Source organism: Hypomesus nipponensis, chromosome 20 (genome assembly GCF_054491055.1).
Source record: "Hypomesus nipponensis isolate SF chromosome 20, ASM5449105v1, whole genome shotgun sequence".
NCBI classification, from domain to species: domain Eukaryota; kingdom Metazoa; phylum Chordata; class Actinopteri; order Osmeriformes; family Osmeridae; genus Hypomesus; species Hypomesus nipponensis.
This window is the reverse complement of record NC_140380.1, coordinates 9665204-9685000: the sequence shown is the minus strand read 5'-3', so window position 1 is coordinate 9685000 and position 19797 is coordinate 9665204. Positions and strand designations below refer to the sequence as shown.

Sequence of the window (19797 nt, the reverse complement as noted above, 5' to 3'; positions counted from 1 at the left end):
ATCAGGTCTAATCTGGGGAGACGTGGACAATATCCAAACACACACACACACACACACAACCCCACCCTGTGGACTGCACATACACAGAGACATACGCATTCCAGTTACAAACACAAATCACTATAGGCCCTCTGCTAATGAACACACACACACACACCCTACTTCATTCCTAGAAGCTCCCACAGCCCCCCCCCCCTCGACCCCTGCACACCCACCAACCCCTTCATCCCACCCTTCCTCTGCACAGATCTCAGCCCTGCCCCCCCCCATCCACAGCTCCCTGCCCCCCCCCCCCCCCCCTCTCTCTCTCTCTCTCTAGCTTCTCTCTCTCACTGCCTCCATCACCCCTACCCTCACCCCCTGTCCCACCCAGAACACACCATCATGGCTACATTCCTCAGGCTTCTCCGGCCAGCGGCTCCCACTAAGTAAACCTTCTGCAGACTGATAATATCACCGTGTGTGTGTGTGCGTGTGTGTGTGTGTGGTCACTGATCTCTTTCAAGCAACCACTATTACCACTAGACCAGTTAGAAACATAGAGACATCATGTATCTGTCTCACACCTCAGACAGGCAGACAGGCAGGCAGGCAGGCAGGCAGACCGGCAGACAGACAGACAGACTGAGGCCTGAGGCCCCAGTTAGAGAGGGAACACACACTAACAAGTCTCCTCTCCTCAAAACAGGAGAAGTATGTCGCTCAGGACTCACCTGTCAGCCTCCTCTCCTCTGCACCTCTCCTTCTCCTCTCCTCTCCCTCCCCCTCTCCTTCCCCTCTCTTCTCCTCCCCCCTCTCCATCTCCTGTCCTCCCCCCTCTCCTTATCCTCTCCTCTCTACCCCCCTCTCCTCTCCCCCCACCTCTCCTCTCCTTCCCTTCTCCTCTCCTCCCCCTCTCCTTTCCTCGCCTCTTCTCCCCCTCTCCTCTCCTCTCTCCTCCCCCTCTCCGCCCCCTCTCCTCCCCCTCTCCTCCCTCCTCTCTTTGTCCTCTCCTCCCCCTCTCCTCCCCTCTCCTCTCCTCCCTCCTCTCTTTGTCCTCTCCTCCCCCTCTCCTCTCCTCTCCTCCCCCCTCTCCTCTCCTCTCCTCCCCCCTCTCCTTGTCCTCTCCTCTCCATGCCTTTCCTTCCCCCCCACCCACCCACCCTCTCATCTCCTCTCCTATAAAAAAAAAGGCCCAATCTATACGAGGCTCACAGGAGAACCTCCCTCTGTCTGCATGACACTGTCAGTGTTTGTGTGTGTGTGTGTTTGTGTGTGTGTTTGTGTGTGTGACCATTTCAGCTATTCTCATGGGGACCAGTAAAATTTGAACTTGTGGGGATTTTCACAAGTTCAAATGTTCTTTCTCGAGGGTTTGAAAGGATTTAGAGTCAGAATTTGTGTCCTAAATGCAGTTGGTGTTAAAGTCAGGAGTTCTATAGTTCTTGAAGAGCAAGGGTTAGGTTCAAGTTCAGGTTAAGGGAAAATCCCCACAAGAATAGCACAGTTGCACACACGCAAGTTAGCAGCATAACAATACATTATGGACAAAAGCTTCTGGTGAACACTCACCCATGACTGTATGTCTATGTAAAATCGTTTCTTGCAGAACCAGATAGCTACGCTACGCTCCCACAAAACATGATGCAACTTAGACCAGTGTACATTCCACGACACACAGCTTGGTCAAACACTGGATGGCTGTCAAGTACAGACAGCCTTTTTACTCACCCCCCCTCTGTGCCTATCCCTCTCAGTCTCTCTCTACCTCTCTCTACTTCTCTCTCTCTACCTCTCTCTACCTCTCTCTACTTCTCTCTCTCTACCTCTCTCTACCTCTCCACCTCTCTCTACCTCTCTCTACCTCTCTCTCTCTCTACCTCTCTCTCTCTACCTCTCTCTCTCTCTACCTCTCTCTCTCTCTCTACCTCTCTCTACCTCTCTCTACCTCTCTCTCTCTCTACCTCTCTCTCTCTCTCTCTACCTCTCTCTCTCTCTCTACCTCTCTCTCTCTCTCTACCTCTCTCTCTCTACCTCTCCTTCTCTCCCTCTCCCTCTCCCTCTCCCTGGTTCCTGTGAAGCCAACAGCACTGGTCCAGGTTTACACATGAGCCGGCTCTTCCTGACACTGACAGCAGCGGGACGGCTGTTGGGAGGGTAACCAGGCAGACAACGGCCGGGCCAGCCTGCCTGCTCCTCGTTCCCTGGCCGGCCTTGGGGTGGTGTAGGGGGGGAGGGCAGGGTGGTGTAAGGAGGGCAGGGTGGTGTAGGGGGGGAGGGCATGGTGGTGTAAGGAAGGCAGGGTGGTGTAGGGGGGGAGGGCATGGTGGTGTAGGGGGGGAGGGCATGGTGGTGTAAGGAGGGCATGGTGGTGTAAGGGGGGAGGGCAGGGTGGTGTAGGGGGGGAGGGCAGGGTGGTGTAGGGGGGGAGGGCATGGTGGTGTAAGGAGGGCAGGGTGGTGATGAAAGGGATTCTAAGTATGTCAACAACTGAGGTTCTGCCCTGTCCTGTCCTGTCCAGCCCAGCCCAACTTGACACACCCTAGCACAGAACAATCTGGCCAGGCCAAACCCAGCCCTGCAAATCCCATCTTCCTTTCACTCACCGATCAAGCCCTGATCTAACCTATCTCAGCCTTGTCCAGCCAGGTACAGCCCGGTCTAGAACAGCCCCACCCTGCCTAGCCCAGCCTAGTCCAGCCTAGCCCCACACCCAGACTAGTTTAGCCCAGCCTAGCTTGGCCCAGCCCAGCCATTAAAAATGGAGCCCTTGACCTAAAAATAGCCCAGAGTCTGTTCATGGCAGGCCCGGCCCAGTGATCTCCCTCACTGGAAAAAGCTTTGACACACTAGACACCCCCAACCCACGAGTCAAACTCCAACTAATACCTTCACCATGCAACACCCCTGGCTAGAGCCACATGTCCTGGTCGTGTTTGTGTGTGTGTGTCACCTCTCCAGCTTTTAAACAGGTACCTCCACACACACACACACACACACACAATAAACACCACAGCAGTACATGGGAGCAGGGAAGCACTGCTTGGTCCAGAACTAGGTGTGTTTCTGACCGTATCATGTTTGTCAAGGGGGGAAAACACGGTGCGGAGGAAACAGTGTACCTCGTCCCCTAATCCAGTCATGTCCTTCTGACACCGCACTGGACACACACACACAAGTACACACACACACAAGTACACACGCGAGCACACAGACAACGAACGCTGCAGTCAACCAGTTTGAGTCAAGTTTGTCCACTGCTGTTAATCATTGCCTCCTGCCTGGCACACCCTGGACTAAGCATAGACGGGCACACACACACACACACACACACACACACACAGCTGGTAGGAGTGCCTCTCCCTCCACCCTGCTCACCAACAACATTCGGGCCTGGCTGTCGGTGCTACAGCACAGAACAGGAATGTGTCACCGACCAAGCTTATAGATTAGGATACACCTCAAGAGCTGAACTAATCCAACACACACACACACACACACAGTAAGAAACACACACGCACAGAATAAGGAGTGTATTTGGTGGACTCTGTAATTGTTGCGATGCTCCTTAATCTACAACTCACTCATCACTTCCTGACAAACTCAAACAACTGTTGTTGTACTAAACGGATACTAACAGCGTTACAGTTAAAGTAACAGAAATTAGAGCGACTTCATTAAAAAAATGAGGGATCAAAGGTTATGAAAGCCATTAACCAATCAGATTATCTTAAAGGGCAGCAGCAGGCTCACTGAATGAGCCAATGCATCGAACCAAGGCAGACAATCATCATAAATGATTGGTCCACACAGGTTCCCATAGCTGACCGAGAGGCTGACTCTGAGGCGGCCGGTCAACACATCTGTAATGATGCACGGTTGTTATCGTAGTGGTCGATACACCGGCTGAATGCAAACTACAACGTCGCTCGCGGCAGTACACCTGGCTTGTTCCCATGGTTGGGATGAGAGAGAGTGCCGCTGTCCCTTTAAAAACTAAGATGGTGTCCTGCTAGAGATGCAGTTTCTGCGTTTCCTTCCTGCCTCGCACAGACCACAGTCAAAGCGCTCGAAAAGAGCCTGTACCCCAAGCTTGCGCAGAGAGAAAGCCGATGAGAGAGAGAGAGAGAGAGAGAGAGAGAGAGAGAGAGAGAGAGAGAGAGAGAGAGAGAGAGAGAGAGAGAGAGAGAGAGAGATGTGGACAGTGACAGGGACGATTCTACCTAAAAGTCACTTGTGCTGTTGGCAGTATATCGTGTGACGATCAAGCCTTAGAAATAGAGAGCAGAGAATCGAACCGAGGCAATAGCCCACAAGCTAGCTAGAAAACCAGAGTTATCTCTGGCAGTCATCACTAGCTGTCTTGCTATGTGAGTCTCAGTTAGCTAGCTAGTTGCACCCTGAAAAACCTTGTCCTCACCGAAGACTTGTCTTTTTAACTAGACAGCCATGCCCTTCTTTTAAAATTGGCACATGTTAAACTGACAATGATAGGGTCTGCTTCGCCACTGTCAGCCTGCAGTAGTTCAACGGACAGGATAACGGCAATAAGGTCGCCACTTACTTTCTTGTTACGAGGCTCCGTGTGCATCTCGGTAGCTAAGCGGGTTCAACGGTGAAGGGGTGGAGTAGAGGGGGGGTCGACCGGGGAAGGGTGTACGCGAGCTATTTGAATATTAGTAATCTTGCTGCCAGTCCACCTTTCGATTCAGTTACTGCGAGTAAGTCTCGTTCGCCTCTCCCGGTATTCTTTCAGATCATATCCCCAAATTTCGACGGTTCTCTTTTCCTTCCCCCGAGTCGGTCGGTGTGTTGTTGCCGTGTACAGGGTTGGGCTCGCTCTCTTCGTTTCTCCTCCGCCTCTCCCAACAGCTCGTGACCCCACCCTGCGTCCCCACCCTCAACTCTGTCAATCAGAAGCTATGCAGCCCGCTGTAGCGCAGTTTGGCCCGGCAGAAACACCAAACTATCCCCCCAAACAGTACACTGTAAATTCGCTTGCATTTTGCCGACATGATCCTGGCTGCATTTACTGTAGCTGCCCGGAACAAACAGACACACACCCATGTCCCCTAACCTAATGACGTAAAGTTCTGGGCTAATTGAGGATACAGGGTTAGAGGACAAGAGAGGGTGTTTTATTATTGCAACACAGTCTGGACGTCTTTATTGAGAATTCACATTTGAGCGAGGCAATATGAGATATCAGATATTATGTTAATTGCGATGGTGTGGGTGTGACAGATGGCTTCGAGGCCACGCCCACTATCATGATGGCGTTTTGGGTGTGGCACAGATGAAATCATTTTTCTTAAAGAAATATTTCGTTTTTGTTATGAAATTAGCTGTATCATACTTAAATAGAACATGCTGGGCTGAACTCTACACTCAGTGTGAAAATTATTCATGCTGTATAGCTTTATCGTGTGTGTGTGTACAACATGATGAGGAAGATGATGTTTTAACGATCTACCATGTTGTCAAATCAAAAGAAAATATATTTATGTTATGTTTTTCTAACTACATTAGGATGTATATCTACAACGCTGTGTGGTTTCTCGCGTTTGTATGATTTCCCTACATTTCCCAGAGTACCACGCGGCAAACCCAGGAAGAACAACAGAAGCATGCGACGGTAAACACTCCCTCGAACCAGTAAACAATTCTATATTACTCTGACATGACCTTATTTGTATTGATGTAAAGCGTTTATTTTACGGTACTATTTAATAGTATTACGACAAATACATATTGATGCCGCAGGGCCTGGACATACCAGTACCGTTGAAGTTCGCTGGTTCGTTAGCTATCTAAATGGCCCGGGATAATGTGGGTGTAGCTAACTTTCATATTATAGGTAAGAGTGGACCATATAGCAGGTTGCTGACCAAGTAGTTAAGGTATTTGGCCTCCTATAACACGTTGGCCAATGTTACATCCGAAGGAGACGCGATCGAGCGTCACTTCAAAAACATGTACAAAATAAATACGGTTAATGTATTACATGGATGTGCTGCTAACCCTGGTGTGTGTGTGTCGGTCGGTCAGAGTGACCCGCCATGCGTGCGAGGACGGGCCCTTGCTGGAGGACCAGGAGACGGAGGGCCAGAGGCGGCTACACGGACTCCTGGTCCAACAGCTTGACACGGACGCTAACATCGACCGGTGAGCCACTGAGTCATTCTGCTGAATGAAGAAAACATTGATTGATTGACTGATTGATTGATTGATTGATTGATAATTTGTTTGATAACAGCTGGAGTTGTGATAGGTACAGTGAAAACGCATCAGCCATCTTATTTTTTTGTTCGCAACACTGCAGTGCTTTTGGCAGTGTAACTACGAACTGGCTTCAAACACTCATTTCAATTCAGTAATGGTCTTCTAACTGATTAACGGTGGGAAGTAAAAACGTCTAGCTCTCTCTCTCTCTCTGTCTCTCTTTATCTCTTGTTCTCCATTTCAGTTCCGTTCAGAAAACGCTTTAGTGTAATGAAACACATTTTAAAATATTGCCAAAGAAACTGTAAACGAATGATAACAATGGTAGTAATATATATGTACACACACACACACACAGGTGCATTGCCAAGAGAAAGTGTTTTGCCCCTGCGGCCTTGTACAAGCCCTTTGGGGAGCAGGCCGCTGGAGTTCGGAGCCTGTCCCAGTTCCAGGCCCTGCAGGCCGGGGAGAGGGAGCAGACCAGCCTGCGAGAGCTGGGGCTCACGGATACTGAGATCGAGCTGTGGCTCAAGAGAGAGGCTCTCCATGAGGCTGACAAAGTGAGCCACGAGCCCCACACACACACACACACACACACACTCTGGTTAGGATCTCAATTATAATCATCTCAAAAGCTTTGTTGTGTTAGTGTTTGTTACTTGTGTTGTCAAGGGTGTGTTAGTATTGATGACATATGTGCCGTACAGGGTGTGTGTGTGTGTGTGTGTTAGTAATATGTCTGTGCTGTACAGGGTGTGTGTGTGTGTGTGTTAGTAATATGTCTATGCTGTACAGGGTGTGTGTGTGTGTTAGTAATATGTCTGTGCTGTACAGGGTGTGTGTGTGTGTGTGTGTGTGTGTTAGTAATATGTCTGTGCTGTACAGGGTGTGTGCGTGTGTGTGTTAGTAATATGTCTTTGCTGTACAGGGTGTGTGTGTGTGTGTTAGTGATATGTCTTTTGCTGCACAGAGTGTGTGTGTGTGTGTGTTAGTGTTAGCGTCTTGTGTGGTCCAGGGTGTGTGTGTGTGTGCGTGTGTGTTAGTGTTAGTGTATTGTGTGGTCCAGGGTGTGTGTGTGTGTGTGTGTGTGTGTGTGTGTGTGTGTGTGTGTGTTAGTGATAGTGTCTTGTGTGGTCCAGGGTGTGTGTGTGTTAGTGATAGTGTCTTGTGTGGTCCAGGGTGTGTGTGTGTGTTAGTGATAGTGTCTTGTGTGGTCCAGGGTGTGCTGCCAGCCCCAGGGGCGATGCAGCAACGCCTGCAGGTGATCAGGGACAAGATGGATGCCAGGGTGGAGCTTCTGGCTCGTCCCCAGCGCTTCTCTGCCAGCCGGCCGCTGTCCAGGCGGGAGATGGAGATCGAGCGGGCGCTGTTCCATGGCAACGATCGCCTAGGTTTCCTCACGGCGCTCTATCACCAAGGTGGGGGGAGATGCGATTGGTCCATCTTGGATTAGCCTGGCTCGTGACGTCCTTTTGATTTCAAACAACCTAACGTTTAGACTTTTATCTAGATCTAGAGGATGCTTTTATCTCAATTGTTTAATTCAACTTGTGTTATGTCATGTTTAATATTGATTATGTGGCTTTTCAGCTGCCTAGATGCTAGAAGGTTCTTTGCATTAACGTTTTAAGTACCCATGACCATTAGCGTTTCTTCAGCGCTAATTAAGATGTTGTTCCCGTCTCAGAGGAAGATGCAGCAGATGACCAGCAGGGGGCGACATCATCCGACACTCTGGACTCTCTCTACAGGAACGTCCTCTCTGACGGCAGGAAACGCACGTCTCCCTCACAGGACCCTCCTCCACCTCACACCAACCACTCACAGAGCTCACTGACACATGAGGACCAATCCCAAGGCTGGACAGACTGTCAGCCGGAGCCGTCGGGACAAAGTGACAAAGCCGCTGACGAATCAGGGTTAAGCAAGGACACCGTTGGCCAATCACAACTCCAGAACCGACCTGGACGGTTGTCTGCTCCAAAGAGGATAAACATAAGCCAGCCAATCGGCAGTCTGTGTGGAACAGTGGAGGCGGGGTCAAGCGGACGACTGACGGTGAGAGGGGAGATTCAACAGCTTTCCGATGAGGAGATTCTGGAAAACCGAGAATCGGAGGAAGGGATCCGGAACATTCCACGGTTCCACAACTATCAGCCAGGAGAACCGTCCAAGGTATAAATCTAATGATTGATCTGAGCGAGTCATTTTTATTGCCTTGGTAAAAACGAGTGCATGAAGACAACGTCATTGTTTTGGTGTTTGCGGTCGCTCTGCAGGTGCTGTGTGTGAGGAACCTGGCTGGTCAAGCCTCAGTGGCCCAGCTGGTGGCGCTGTTCTCCAGGTTCCAGAGGGAGGGCGGGCCTCCGGTCCTCTACCGCCTCCTGACCGGTCGACTGAAGGGACAGGCCTTTATAACACTCTCCGGTAACTCACGCACACACACACACACACACACACACTTCTCTTTGTCTGTCTCTCTCACACACACACACTTTATTGTTTTCTTTTGTCTATCTCGTCCACACACACACACATTCTCTCTCCCTCTCCTTTTGTCTCTCTATCTCAGAGAGAAGAACTTTCCCCATGCACACACACACACACACGCACACACACACACACACACACACACACACACACACACACACACACACACACACATGCACACACACCCAAGTTCCCTTTCAACTTACAATCAGAAACAGTTTGAAGTTTTACCTTCCATACAAATACTGCAAAGTGACACAGGTGTGTTTTTCTCTGTGTGTATGTGTGTATCCACCTCCATGCTACGTTTCCATGGCATCCAGACACGGAAACGGCTCAGGTTGCCCTCCAGCTGGTGAACGGGTACCGGTTGCTAGGGAAACCCCTGGTGATCGAGTTTGGCCGGCAGCGGAGCGGTGAGGAGAAAGAGAGGAGGGGAGAGGAGGAGAAGGAGGAAGAACGGAGGGAAGGTTGACCTCCAGAAACACAACCTCAGTCCTGACCCAACAGACCAACACTCAGGCCTGGCCAGTCCTCTGTCATCGCCCAATAAAACATACCGCTTTGTATATGTATTGTTATACAGCTGAATAAATAACCTGTTGTGTATTCACCTGGTTGCTTTATCTTCTTAGTTCATGTCAATTGACTCAGAAGCGACACAAGTTTTGTCATAAGTGAGACAAGTTGTGTTTTGTCTGGTTTAAGTTTGAGTGGCATTCCACCCGTGAAAACTAGAGGGTGCTAAACCAGTTTTGTCCTATGTTATCTCTGCCTGTGTCTCTGTTTTAAAATGTAAATTCATACATGGAAATGTTCCATGATAAGTTCATGAAGAGGAGCTTCTCTGCTCTCTACATTTAAATAAACATTGGACGATTGGCTTTACAGTGTCACGGAGCGCGGTCAACAACAGGGGGCATCTTCAGGCACAAAGTTTGTCGACGCTTCAGGCTAGCTAATCAGTTCTAGATGTTTGTTTACGAGACGTTCGTCTGTGTGTTTATGAGAGGGAGAGTGTGGGTGTGTGTATGAGAGAAAGTCTAAACTTTCTATCCCAGTCAGGGTTCAGAAGGTTTGTTTTTGACAGCCCCCCCCCCCCCCCCCCCTCAGTGGCATTCCAGGAGCCAGAAAGCCACAACACCTACTGTTCCCCCGCTTCCCACCGCAACCAGAGAGACACAATCCCTTCAGCTAGAGATCGCAGCCCAGTTCATCTGAGGTGACCGAGGAGAGACTGGGATCTGCCTTCAAGGCCTGCAACAGCACAGCAGCCTGGACGTGTCACGTGAACAGTCTGGTCGGACTCATGCGCTCCAATGTGTCACTCTGTCCTTTTCTCAGTGATGTATATTTTTATCTCCATATTGGTGAGAGAGGTTATTGGCTGTATGCGGGACTGATGAACAAGGAGGGATGGAAGTTGTCGTTGGTTTTGTCAGGTCGGGTGAGCTAGCGCTTGTGTTTGCCATCTCTGTAGGATGACCATGACCTAGTGTGTCAGTACAGTTCACCACCCCCCCCATCCCTCCCCGTCCCCTAATCCTGCCCCCTGTCACTGGGCTGCCCCAACCGAAACTTTGCATCGATTAGATGATAGGAGAGATGATTGTTTAAGGACGTTTGTGCTGGCCTCTCTTGTCTCATCTTTGCTGCTGTGAACCTCCTGCCTCTGGGTTTGGACTGTAGGCCGCTCATGAAAACTGCTTTCTTTCACCTTCTAAAACACACGCATGGACGACAGTTCATAGTTTTTAATTCAAAAGGCGGGGGTGGGTTTATATTTCAGCAAATCACTCGGACGGTCATTTTGACACTCCTATTGCACAGCGTATAAGGAAAAGCGTATAAGGTAGTAGAAGGAAAATCTCATTCAGGCAAGCAGAAAAGTACAAAATAATCTGTGATTTACTGTTAATTAACGTGACTCAAAAATCATTGGATACTTTTGACTAAAAATACATGAGGAAATAACAAAAATAAATGCATTATTAAGTGTTTTATGAACATTCAGCATGCGGTCATTAAGAGATAGAGAGATATAACAGTCATGGAGTTTGACCTCTGACCTTGGGTGACTAACTCACTCTTGTTAGTATTCCACTGCAGATCTGACCATCACTGCAAGGTCACTGGAGAATGTGTGTGTGGGTATGTGTGTGTGTGTGGGTATGTGTGTGTGTGTGGGTATGTGTGTGTGTGTGGGTATGTGTGTGTGTGTGTGGGTATGTGTGTGGATGTGGGTCGTAAGCTTCTAAAGGGCACAGAAATAAACATGAAATAGGTTTTCACAACCAACTATATGAACACCACTTCAGCACTCAGGTAAAGTTACACCCCCTGACCCAGAACGAGAGGCCTCATTCCTGAACCCGTTAACTTCCTGCGGTAAAAAAAAAACAAACGCCCACACACATATCTGCCCCTCGATTGTAGCCTCTCGAACCTCACAGTGATCAAGTCCACCAAAACAGGACCAGACAGGTGTGGCGATATCGTGTTCAAAAGGGCGAGGGGGTGTGAGGGCGGGGCGGGGCGGGGCGGGGGGGACGATGACGTCAGACGTAGCCCGTGACATCGTAGCCGGTGGCTGGGTTCTGCCTGGGGTTCATCTTGCCGTCCTGGGCGTGGCCGCCTGAGCGGTTACTGGAGCTGGTGTGGCTCCGAGCCAGCATCACCTCCTTCACGCCCCCGGCCTTCGCCCCCATCTGGAGGGTGGGGTTGCGGTAGGTCTGGGAGCTGGTGCGGGCGTGGGCCGAGGGTCCCAGGGCCGTGGCGGCGGGGTAGGGGTAGCCCCCCCCGTGTCTCCTCGCCCCCAGGCCCACCTCCCGCTCCTCGCAGAAGGACACGCAGAGCAGCCCCCCGCCCAGCATCGAGAGCAGAGCGGACGCCAGGCCGATGTACAAGCTCTCCCCCAGCTCAAACTTCATGCTGGCGGGCAGGCCGGGCTGGTAGAAGGTCTGCACCACCTCGTGGGTCGTCCACGACACGGGGATGAGCGCCAGGAAGCCCGCTGCGAGGAACAGCACGCCCCCGGCCCCCGCCACGCGGGTCTTGGCGCCGGAACCCTCCAGGCACACGGTGCACTGCATCCCCAGGGTCGTCGTGGCGACGGCGAGGATGGAGAGGACCACGGACATGACCATGAGGGCGCGCGACGCCTGCAGGTCAGAGGGCAGCGCCAGCATGGAGTTGTAGGTCTCGCACTGGAAGGTTCCGGTGCTCTGGTACACGCACTCCATCCACAGGCCCTTCATGTTGCCCACGGCCGTGACAATGTTGGAGCCGATGTGCGCCGACGTCCGCCAGTAAGGCAGCACCGTGGCAACCAGCGTCCCGAGCATGCCCAGTAGACCCAGGAAGAAGCCCATGAGCTCCAGGGCCAAGGACGCCATGATGGAGGTCGGAAGGTCGAGGCGGTTTTTTCTTCACGAAGGTGGCTTGGCTTTTCTCTCCCTGTTGACGTGAGGGCGTGCGAGCCCAGCTTGTGCGGCTGTGTGGTCCTCTCACTCGCACACACACACCGATCGCTGGCCCTGTTTGTTCTCCTCGGTCAAACGCTCCGGTGTAATCCTCTTTTACGTCTTGTTTTCTCTCTAAATTCTCTCAATTTTCTTTTCTTCTCTCTCTCTCTCTCCTTTTTTAATGTTCCTCCTCTCTCTCTTCTTCCCACTGGTTTACTCCTCTCTCGCTCGCCCTTTCTAACTTTCTCGGCGGGATGTTCTCGTTTCCAAGTCCGTCCGTCCGTGTGTGTGTGTGTGTGTGTGTCCGCTCTCCTCTCTCTCGATCGCCCCAGGTCCTTCACCCCTCCATGTGCACACAGATAGGCCCAGTTTCCCCCTCTGAGAGAGTTAAATATTCACTCATCACTCATCTCTCCCCACCCCCAAAAACAACAGACTGTTGGTGTGTTCACCCATGTACAGTCCAGTACAGTCCCAGGCTCCTGGCCGGGCAGGAGGGGCACAGCCAGCGGGTGGCACGAGCATGGTCTCTCTGCTGAGGTCCTGTCTGTGCAAACACAACCGATTAGGGGACGAATGAAAGAACAAAGGAATGATTGAATTAAGAAATCACAGAATGGAAACTCCCTTTATAATCCTGCCGAGATTTACTGTAGCATTCCTGCCTTCGGAACAGCAGGACTAACTGCCACTTGTGTTCCAGTTTGACTACATACATGAAAGACATTCAAATGAGACATTTGACAAAGGTTATGTTATTGGTTTTGTGGTTCAAATTTGCAACTTGAGCTTCATAGTAAAATATGTGTGTGTGTGTGTGAATACCTTCCCAATGATAACTCTGTCTACACATTCTAACTCTATAGACAGCCAAGGTTCTTTTGGAGTGATCGGTCACAGAAAGGAAGCAATTAAAGACATGCACTAATCCACACAAGTGGGGGGGGTCAGATGACGGCTCAGCGGTTAAAGAATCGGGCTACCAATCAGAAGGTTGCCGGTTTGATTCCCGGCCGTGCTTAAAGACGGTGTGTCCTTGGACAAGGCACTTCACCCTACTTGCCTCGGGGGAATGTCCCTGTACTTACTATAAGTCGCTTTGGATAAGAGTGTCTGCTAAATGACTAAATGTAAATTGGGTACACACACACTCTCTCACTGATGATATTGTTGACAGAGAAATATAGACACAGCAAATTCAGGTGTACACAACAACAATAACACACACACACCCTACCTACCTCAACAACTCCCCTGACTCAGGTGAGGATCCACATTAATCCCTCAACACATGCGTGTCTTTTCTTATGTCAGGCGTGTGTGTGTCCGTGTGGATGTCAGCTAGTTATCCAAGTCTGCTTGCATTCCCAGACCCTGTATCAGATAAAACTCCCTCTTCCTAATCGTTCCAAATCTCTGCTCACATGTTGCCAACATCGTAATGGGATTAGGATTTAACCCAGGCTCCTGTCCAGTCAAGCAAGAGGAGAGGCCAAGGTCCAAACTCAGAAGCTTAGAACCTCAAATTAGGGTTCTCGACCACAGGGTTCCAGACCTTTTTTAGACCTAGGTTTTAGACCTCAGGGTTCTAGACCTCAGGGTTCTAGACCTCAGGGTTCTAAACCTCAGGGTACTAGGCCTCAGGGTTCTAGACATCAGGATTCTTGACCTCAGGGTTCCTCAGGATTCTAAACCTCATTGTGTCTGTGGAGGTTAGGCACCTCCAAAACTCTTAGTACTCGAAACAAGCAGTAACCATGTATGGCCACTAGAGGGCGATCTCCCATTTAATGTGACGTGTGAGACCAGCATATTATCCATCACTTGATTGGTGTTCAGAGAGGGTGTCTGGGCTGTGAGGTGTGTCTGTGACCCAGGTCAGCATAACCATAGTAACTCAGGTCAGCTGCTGTCCAGTGGAGCTGTGTGGACCACGGTCTGACCCCACCCCCACCCCTCCCGACTGCCCACCTCTCCTCGCACCTCCGGCCTCATTTGTGGAGGTGATGAAGCATCACCATGGCTGCCTGACACCTCCACACACACACACACACACACACACCTCCACACACACCTCCACAGGCACACTCCAGGAACCTCTCTCTCCTGGCACCTTGTTGGAGCCAGTTTCACCCTCAAGAGAAACACTCTCCTCACCTTCCAGTACTGACCTCTCTGTTCCCACATCAACACCTCGCGTACATTCACCCTGGACGGACACACACACACGCACAATGACCCCACAGCCTCACTTTCTGACCTGAACACTCACAGACACACAAGGACCATATCAAATACGTTATCTGACCTGGGGCCTGTTCCATGAAGCAAGTTTACAGAATAAGCCAGGCTTATGTCAACTACTTTTCCTGGCATAAACCTGATTTATCTGGCTAATTTAGGTTATGGAACAGGCCCCAGGACACCATTCCTGTGAACCACAGTTGTGTTGTTTATTATTCACTTATCTGGTTGTTTGTGGTTTTCTGTTTTTGTGGCACTTATGTGGTATTCTGTCACTCAGTTTTGTATGTGGTGTCTCGTGGGTTGATCCAGGGCCAACGTGTGCGTCTGTCCGTCCAGGGTGTACGTACGCAAGGTGTTGATGTGGGAACAGTGAGGTCAGTACTGGAAGGTGAGGAGAGTGTTTCTCTTGAGGGTGAAACTGGCTCCAACAAGGTGCCAGGAGAGAGAGGTTCCTGGAGTGTGCCTGTGGAGGTGTGTGTGGAGGTGTGTGTGTGTGTGTGTGTGGAGGTGTGTGTGTGTGTGTGTGTGGAGGTGTCAGGCAGCCATGGTGATGCTTCATCACCTCCACAAATGAGGCCGGAGGTGTGAGGAGAGGTGGGCAGTCGGGAGGGGTGGGGGTGGGGTCAGACCGTGGTCCACACAGCTCCACTGGACAGCAGCTGACCTCAGCCCGTTACTATGGTTATTGATCCCCTGGTTACGGGTCAACTCACTGGTCACCTTGTGACCTGGTGACCACTGCAAAGGCGTGTTGCCTGTGTTGCCATTGAAACACGTAACGCCCCACAGCTCAGGAGCAAACGAGATGAGCCTTCACCAGCCGGGTGGATTGTCACGTCTTCAGTTGCTGTGTTTTTAGGCCCGGCTGAGATAAGCGATTGTTTTCACCTTCCAGAATGAAAATATGGACATAGGACTAGAGAGCAGTTTGTCACTGATTACTGGCATTCCAATCTCTGGGGGAGGAGGGGGGAGGAGGGGGGGGGGCTTCTGGCTTGTCTGTCAACAAATGTGAAAGAAACAGTGGGGCACACACACACAGACACACGCAGACAGATGAGCAGAGTAAACAGTCATGCCATTCCTTGTTTTTGTGGGGTTTTACTTTGCAGATCAGACATTTGGATCTCTAGACAGCTTTTGTCTGGGACCATGTGTACAATTTGTTGGTCGAAAACAAGTCACAGCCATCCAAACAAGTCGGAGAAGGAATCATTTATTTATGCAAACGTTTCCCCTTGACGAAATTGACATTCCAATTCTTAAAACCGACTTGTTCTACATTGTTTGTAACCATCAGAAACATGTGTTCCTTTAGGCTCACAGGCAAGAAATCACCACCGTTTACGATGAAAGATTTAACATGAATAGTAGGCCTATCAATAACATTTGATGTAGCCTATTCCTTATAAGTTATCTGGATATAAGCTGGGTTATTTGAGGTCTTAACTCTGCCCTCCACCGTGCTACGAGCCCTACTGTGTGCGCGTATAGGTGTCAATTGGCTTCATGCGTCCAAATAATTATCCATTAGATTAAGCAGACAGCGCATTTGTGTGCTAGTAATGAGAACTCCGCATGCGCTCTCCGTTTGTCCCTTTTGCCCCGTTTTGCCGTCTCTACGGGGCATCGTTTGGCGCCGGGCCCCAAGGTTTGCTTGTCTAGTCGAGGCGGTCCCGTCCATCAAGACGCCATTAGGACCTTATTAGAGGACGCTAGTGAGGATTCTCACACCTGGCTTAACGGGCTTCTTCTGCCGGGACGCGTGCGCTAGGGTTATCGGTTTGAATGTTTTTAGACGATTTTATAATAATTGTATATGTTGCATGCACGCTGTTATATGGACCGATTGTGCAAATTAATGTGCAGAGAAAGATTGTTTTAGACTTGAGGGTTCAAAGCAATTGTGTAGGTTTACATTGTCGAATAAATTGTCAACAAAACTGTCATGTCAAATAAATGTAACCTGTTTTATTCCCATTTGGGAATTATAGCCTATTTAGACAGCCAATCTGCGTCGTTTTGTAGGCTATATGCAGTCTCTAACGAATCCGTTAAGATCTAATTATCTATCTTGATTACCAAGCTCAATAGGTGCTCGTGCCCCCTCCCGGTTTGTTCCCCGTCGTCTTTCTCGCAGATGGTGTCTAACTTTTCTCCTCTGTGTTTTCCCAGCAGCCCAACGGTAAGAGATTTCTCACCCTCACGCTGCGACACACTGTTTATACAACTGGGCCACTCCTCACACCAAATTGGCCTGACCCCCAATCATTTGGCCGGCAGGGACACCCCCTTCCTCGGATCGTTTGGCAGCAGAGACCCCCCCTCCGCCCCCTCCGGTGCCGGAGGCCTTTATAAGCCCCGGGCATTGTCATCTACCGGACACTCTTCTTCAACGCACCCGCACAACCGGTCTACTGGCAGCTCTACGAGTCAACGAATCTCAACTCGGATTCTCCACTGCCGCATTTACCGCAAAGGGAAAACATTTTAGGTTCATTCAATATTTTGCTGGAGGGTTTTTGACAGGAATACGGCAACCGACATGAGTTCCGCCTGCGTTATCGTTAAACAGACGCCCTTCGTTGTGGCTCCGCTCGCGCGCCCTTTGATGATGGACACCAGGCCAACAAACGACAGGTAAGCAACGCTCCCCACCGATGAATAACATGTTCGGCTTTTATTTTGATAAAGCTTTGAAAATGCGCATAACTTTAACTGTTTCGATGGCGAACCGCTTGACAACTGATCAAACCTAACCTAGGCTATTGCATAACCAGCGCTGACTGTGTTTATCACAACTTCACCTGTATGGATCACACATATTGAAGCGTTGCTATCTTGCGTATGTTTTGGTGTCTAAATGAAGGATCCCCTTTCGTTGTTATACGTGCTGTGTCGTGCAATAGGGCGAGATCACATTGTCAATGCGCATCTTTCATATAAGCATCATGTTCGTATGATTTTGATTGACACTAACCACCGTGCTCGTGCCTCTCCTATAGTTACGCCTCTCTGTGGAGACCCTGGCTCGTGAGCAGTAAGGAAGCGCATCGCGGGAGCCGGAGAAGCGGTCAGTCATGGGTAAGTTGAATTCTATGTTTTTTTATTTGTCTTTCATATCAGCACGGACCACGACACACAATTTAAACAATAGCCATATATGGTACACATCAACCTGTAGACTAATTACATTTGATATCGGTGAAGAACAGCCTTCATTTTACATTTTAGAGACACTGTAGTCAGCGGTAAAACAAGGTTGTGTGTGTGTGTGTGAGGCAGGAGAGCTTTAGCTGCAGGATGGGGAACAGAAGGAGAGAGGGTCAAGCTGTGTTTTTGTCACTCTGCCACACTGCAGACAAACTCGCACCGTTACCCACCGACTCCCTGACACATGGCCAGATGGCTCACCAGAGCCTAAGCCTCAGCAGAACACACACCTCTGCACACACACACACACACACACTAACACCGGAGGTGATAGAGAAGGAGCCCTCCAGACACCAGCCTCTCTCCCCAGAGAGAGGCTGAACTGGACACCTTCCCGCCTGTGAGAGAGAGGCTGGGCCGGGTTCCCACAGTCTCACTCTAGACTGTCTCACACGCTCTCCCCTCACCCAGCCAGGGACCCAGCCAGACTCACACCCTAACCTCACCCAGGGACCCAGCCAGACTCACACCCTGCCCTCACCCAGGGACCCAGCCAGACTCACACCCTGCCCTCACCCAGGGACCCAGCCAGACTCACACCCTGCCCCGGCTGTCCCCGCCACTGGGGTCCTCTGGGTTAGCATGTCGGGCGTATTTGTTTTGGCTGGCCAGAGGGAGACACACCGGGCCAGGGCACTAGGCCGATAGACCCCGCGGCACCAACCATGTGGGTTTGTGTTTGTTAGGCAGCGTAGCCTCTTGTCCTTTCTCTGAATGTCTCTCTCATAGTCTTTGAATGCCTTGTGGTGTATATTAACATTAACCCTCCTCCTCTCTCTCTCTCTCTCTCTCTCCCCACAGCCCTACTCCAGGCCCTCTGCAGCCCCTGCTCACGTCTCCACCGAGGGGAAACCCCAGACCTTCCAGCATCCTGTGCGCCTGTTCTGGCCCAAATCCAAATCGTTTGACTACCTGTACAGTGACGGAGAGACCTTGCTCAAGAACTTCCCGGTCCAAGCCACCATCAGCTTCTACGAAGAGTCCGACAGCGAGGACGAGGAGGAGGAGGAAGACTGGGAGGAGGAGGGGGACAGCGAGGATGAAGACTGTCTTAAGCTTCGGTCGTTCCACACCGGCTGTAACTGAACTCTAAGATTCCTGCTCACGATCTGTCCCACATCACTCCTCATCTCCCCCCGTGTTGAGGACTGTTGCGTCTGAATGGGATTATATAGATTGAATCTGTTGTAGGGAACACAAAGTCCCATATTGGGATGGGTTACCGTGGAAACAAACAAGTCTCAGGGTCTAGGATTTGCTTATGTACATAGAATACGTTTCACATCGTATTTACTTTTCTAATTTATAATGTTAAATTGTATATAAGCACAAATATTTATATTGACTATTTTTGTATACGTTTTTGGTATATTTTCCAAACACTGTCTAAACTTTTTCACGGTTTGAATGAAATAAACTATTTTGGGAAAGCAGCAATTTTTATTTTTTTTTGTTCGTTCTCTCTATCTCCTTGGTGATAGTGAGAGGTGATCAGAGGGTTTAAGATGGAGTCTATCAGTAAGTGGAAGTCTTTGTTGTTGTGGAGAGATTACACTCCCCGCTCTCTTTCCTATCTCCAGCTCAACAGCCTTTGATGTCTATCTGCTCGCCCTCCTGGGCCGGAGAGAGAGAGGGGAGGCCTGGTCACTCTCTCTCTGGCAACCTGTCGGCAATAAAGAGCAAAGCTGGGAATAGATGTGGGGTGGTTGTATCAAAAAGAATAAGACTTAAAAAAAAATATGAAAAAAGGGAAATTGGACATTGAACGGTGCTCAACGTGAGGCAAGCTTATGTTTTGGGAGGGCTATGTAGACTTGTTTACCTTCCTAGAATGATCCCTGGTTCAGAGGTCTCTAACGGAGCTCTCAGGAGTCAGAGGTGCTGGAGATCTCTGCTGTTGTCAGTTTTACCACTAGGCCTGACCCCTTAATGCAAAACACACAGCAACATCCCCTGTCCAGCACACACACACACACACACACTTCTCTCTCTCACACACACTGTAACGCACACACGCATTATCTCTCTCTCACACACACTGTAACGCACTCACACATACACACGCACAAAGCAACGCACACACAGTAACATACTTGTTCTCTCTCTCACACACACACACACACACACACCCTTGACACACAAGTGCTTGCTTATGCACACTCACATGCAGGCTTGTCCTTCA

At 50.1% G+C, this 19797-nt stretch overlaps 4 protein-coding genes across 7 annotated transcripts in view; 2 read left to right on the top strand and 2 right to left on the bottom strand.

Moving 5' to 3' along the window:
* Positions 1-4989, bottom strand: part of klf8 (Kruppel like factor 8) — a 26340-nt gene extending 21351 nt beyond the window's left edge. For 2 of the 3 annotated variants that reach the window (XM_084684123.1, XM_084684125.1), the window contains exon 1: positions 4544-4989. In XM_084684123.1, coding sequence (XP_084540249.1) covers positions 4544-4570 — 27 coding nt within the window. In that variant the 5' untranslated portion in view covers positions 4571-4989. The remainder of the gene's footprint in view (positions 1-4543) is intronic. The other variant, XM_084684124.1, reaches the window with a different exon arrangement.
* A 508-nt stretch (positions 4990-5497) lies between these two features.
* On the top strand, positions 5498-9300 carry rbm41 (RNA binding motif protein 41). 2 transcript variants are annotated; one of them, XM_084684121.1, is made up of 7 exons: positions 5498-5614; positions 6028-6144; positions 6560-6761; positions 7421-7619; positions 7889-8376; positions 8481-8628; positions 9015-9300. In XM_084684121.1, the coding sequence occupies exons 1-7, from the start codon at positions 5607-5609 to the stop codon at positions 9164-9166; spliced, it is 1314 nt and encodes a 437-aa protein (XP_084540247.1). In that variant the 5' UTR covers positions 5498-5606; the 3' UTR covers positions 9167-9300. The 2 variants fall into 2 exon arrangements, with proteins under 2 accessions (XP_084540247.1, XP_084540248.1); XM_084684122.1 differs by lacking the exon at positions 5498-5614 and having other exon boundaries at positions 5664-6144.
* A 1130-nt stretch (positions 9301-10430) lies between these two features.
* On the bottom strand, positions 10431-12481 carry cldn2 (claudin 2). The gene has a single exon (XM_084683901.1). The coding sequence runs from the start codon at positions 12084-12086 to the stop codon at positions 11250-11252; it is 837 nt and encodes a 278-aa protein (XP_084540027.1). The 5' UTR covers positions 12087-12481; the 3' UTR covers positions 10431-11249.
* A 4300-nt stretch (positions 12482-16781) lies between these two features.
* ripply1 (ripply transcriptional repressor 1) lies at positions 16782-19048 on the top strand. The gene is made up of 3 exons (XM_084684068.1): positions 16782-17042; positions 17408-17486; positions 18417-19048. Exons 1-3 carry the CDS (start codon positions 16948-16950, stop codon positions 18699-18701), a joined length of 459 nt encoding a protein of 152 aa, XP_084540194.1. The 5' UTR covers positions 16782-16947; the 3' UTR covers positions 18702-19048.
* Positions 19049-19797: the final 749 nt, after the last annotated feature.

What these genes read in the sequence shown, in the direction of transcription:
- rbm41 (XM_084684122.1), top strand. Translation starts at nt 5,975, where the DNA reads ATGTATTACATGGATGTGCTGCTAACCCTGGTGTGTGTGTGTCGGTCG. An exon ending in CTCTCCATGAGGCTGACAAA is followed by an intron (nt 6,762 to 7,420) that starts GTGAGCCACGAG and finishes TGTGTGGTCCAG; the next exon opens with GGTGTGCTGCCAGCCCCAGG. An exon ending in AGCCAGGAGAACCGTCCAAG is followed by an intron (nt 8,377 to 8,480) that starts GTATAAATCTAA and finishes GTCGCTCTGCAG; the next exon opens with GTGCTGTGTGTGAGGAACCT.
- cldn2 (XM_084683901.1), bottom strand. Translation starts at nt 12,086, where the DNA reads ATGGCGTCCTTGGCCCTGGAGCTCATGGGCTTCTTCCTGGGTCTACTG.
- ripply1 (XM_084684068.1), top strand. Translation starts at nt 16,948, where the DNA reads ATGAGTTCCGCCTGCGTTATCGTTAAACAGACGCCCTTCGTTGTGGCT. An exon ending in ACCAGGCCAACAAACGACAG is followed by an intron (nt 17,043 to 17,407) that starts GTAAGCAACGCT and finishes CCTCTCCTATAG; the next exon opens with TTACGCCTCTCTGTGGAGAC. An exon ending in GGAGAAGCGGTCAGTCATGG is followed by an intron (nt 17,487 to 18,416) that starts GTAAGTTGAATT and finishes CTCTCCCCACAG; the next exon opens with CCCTACTCCAGGCCCTCTGC.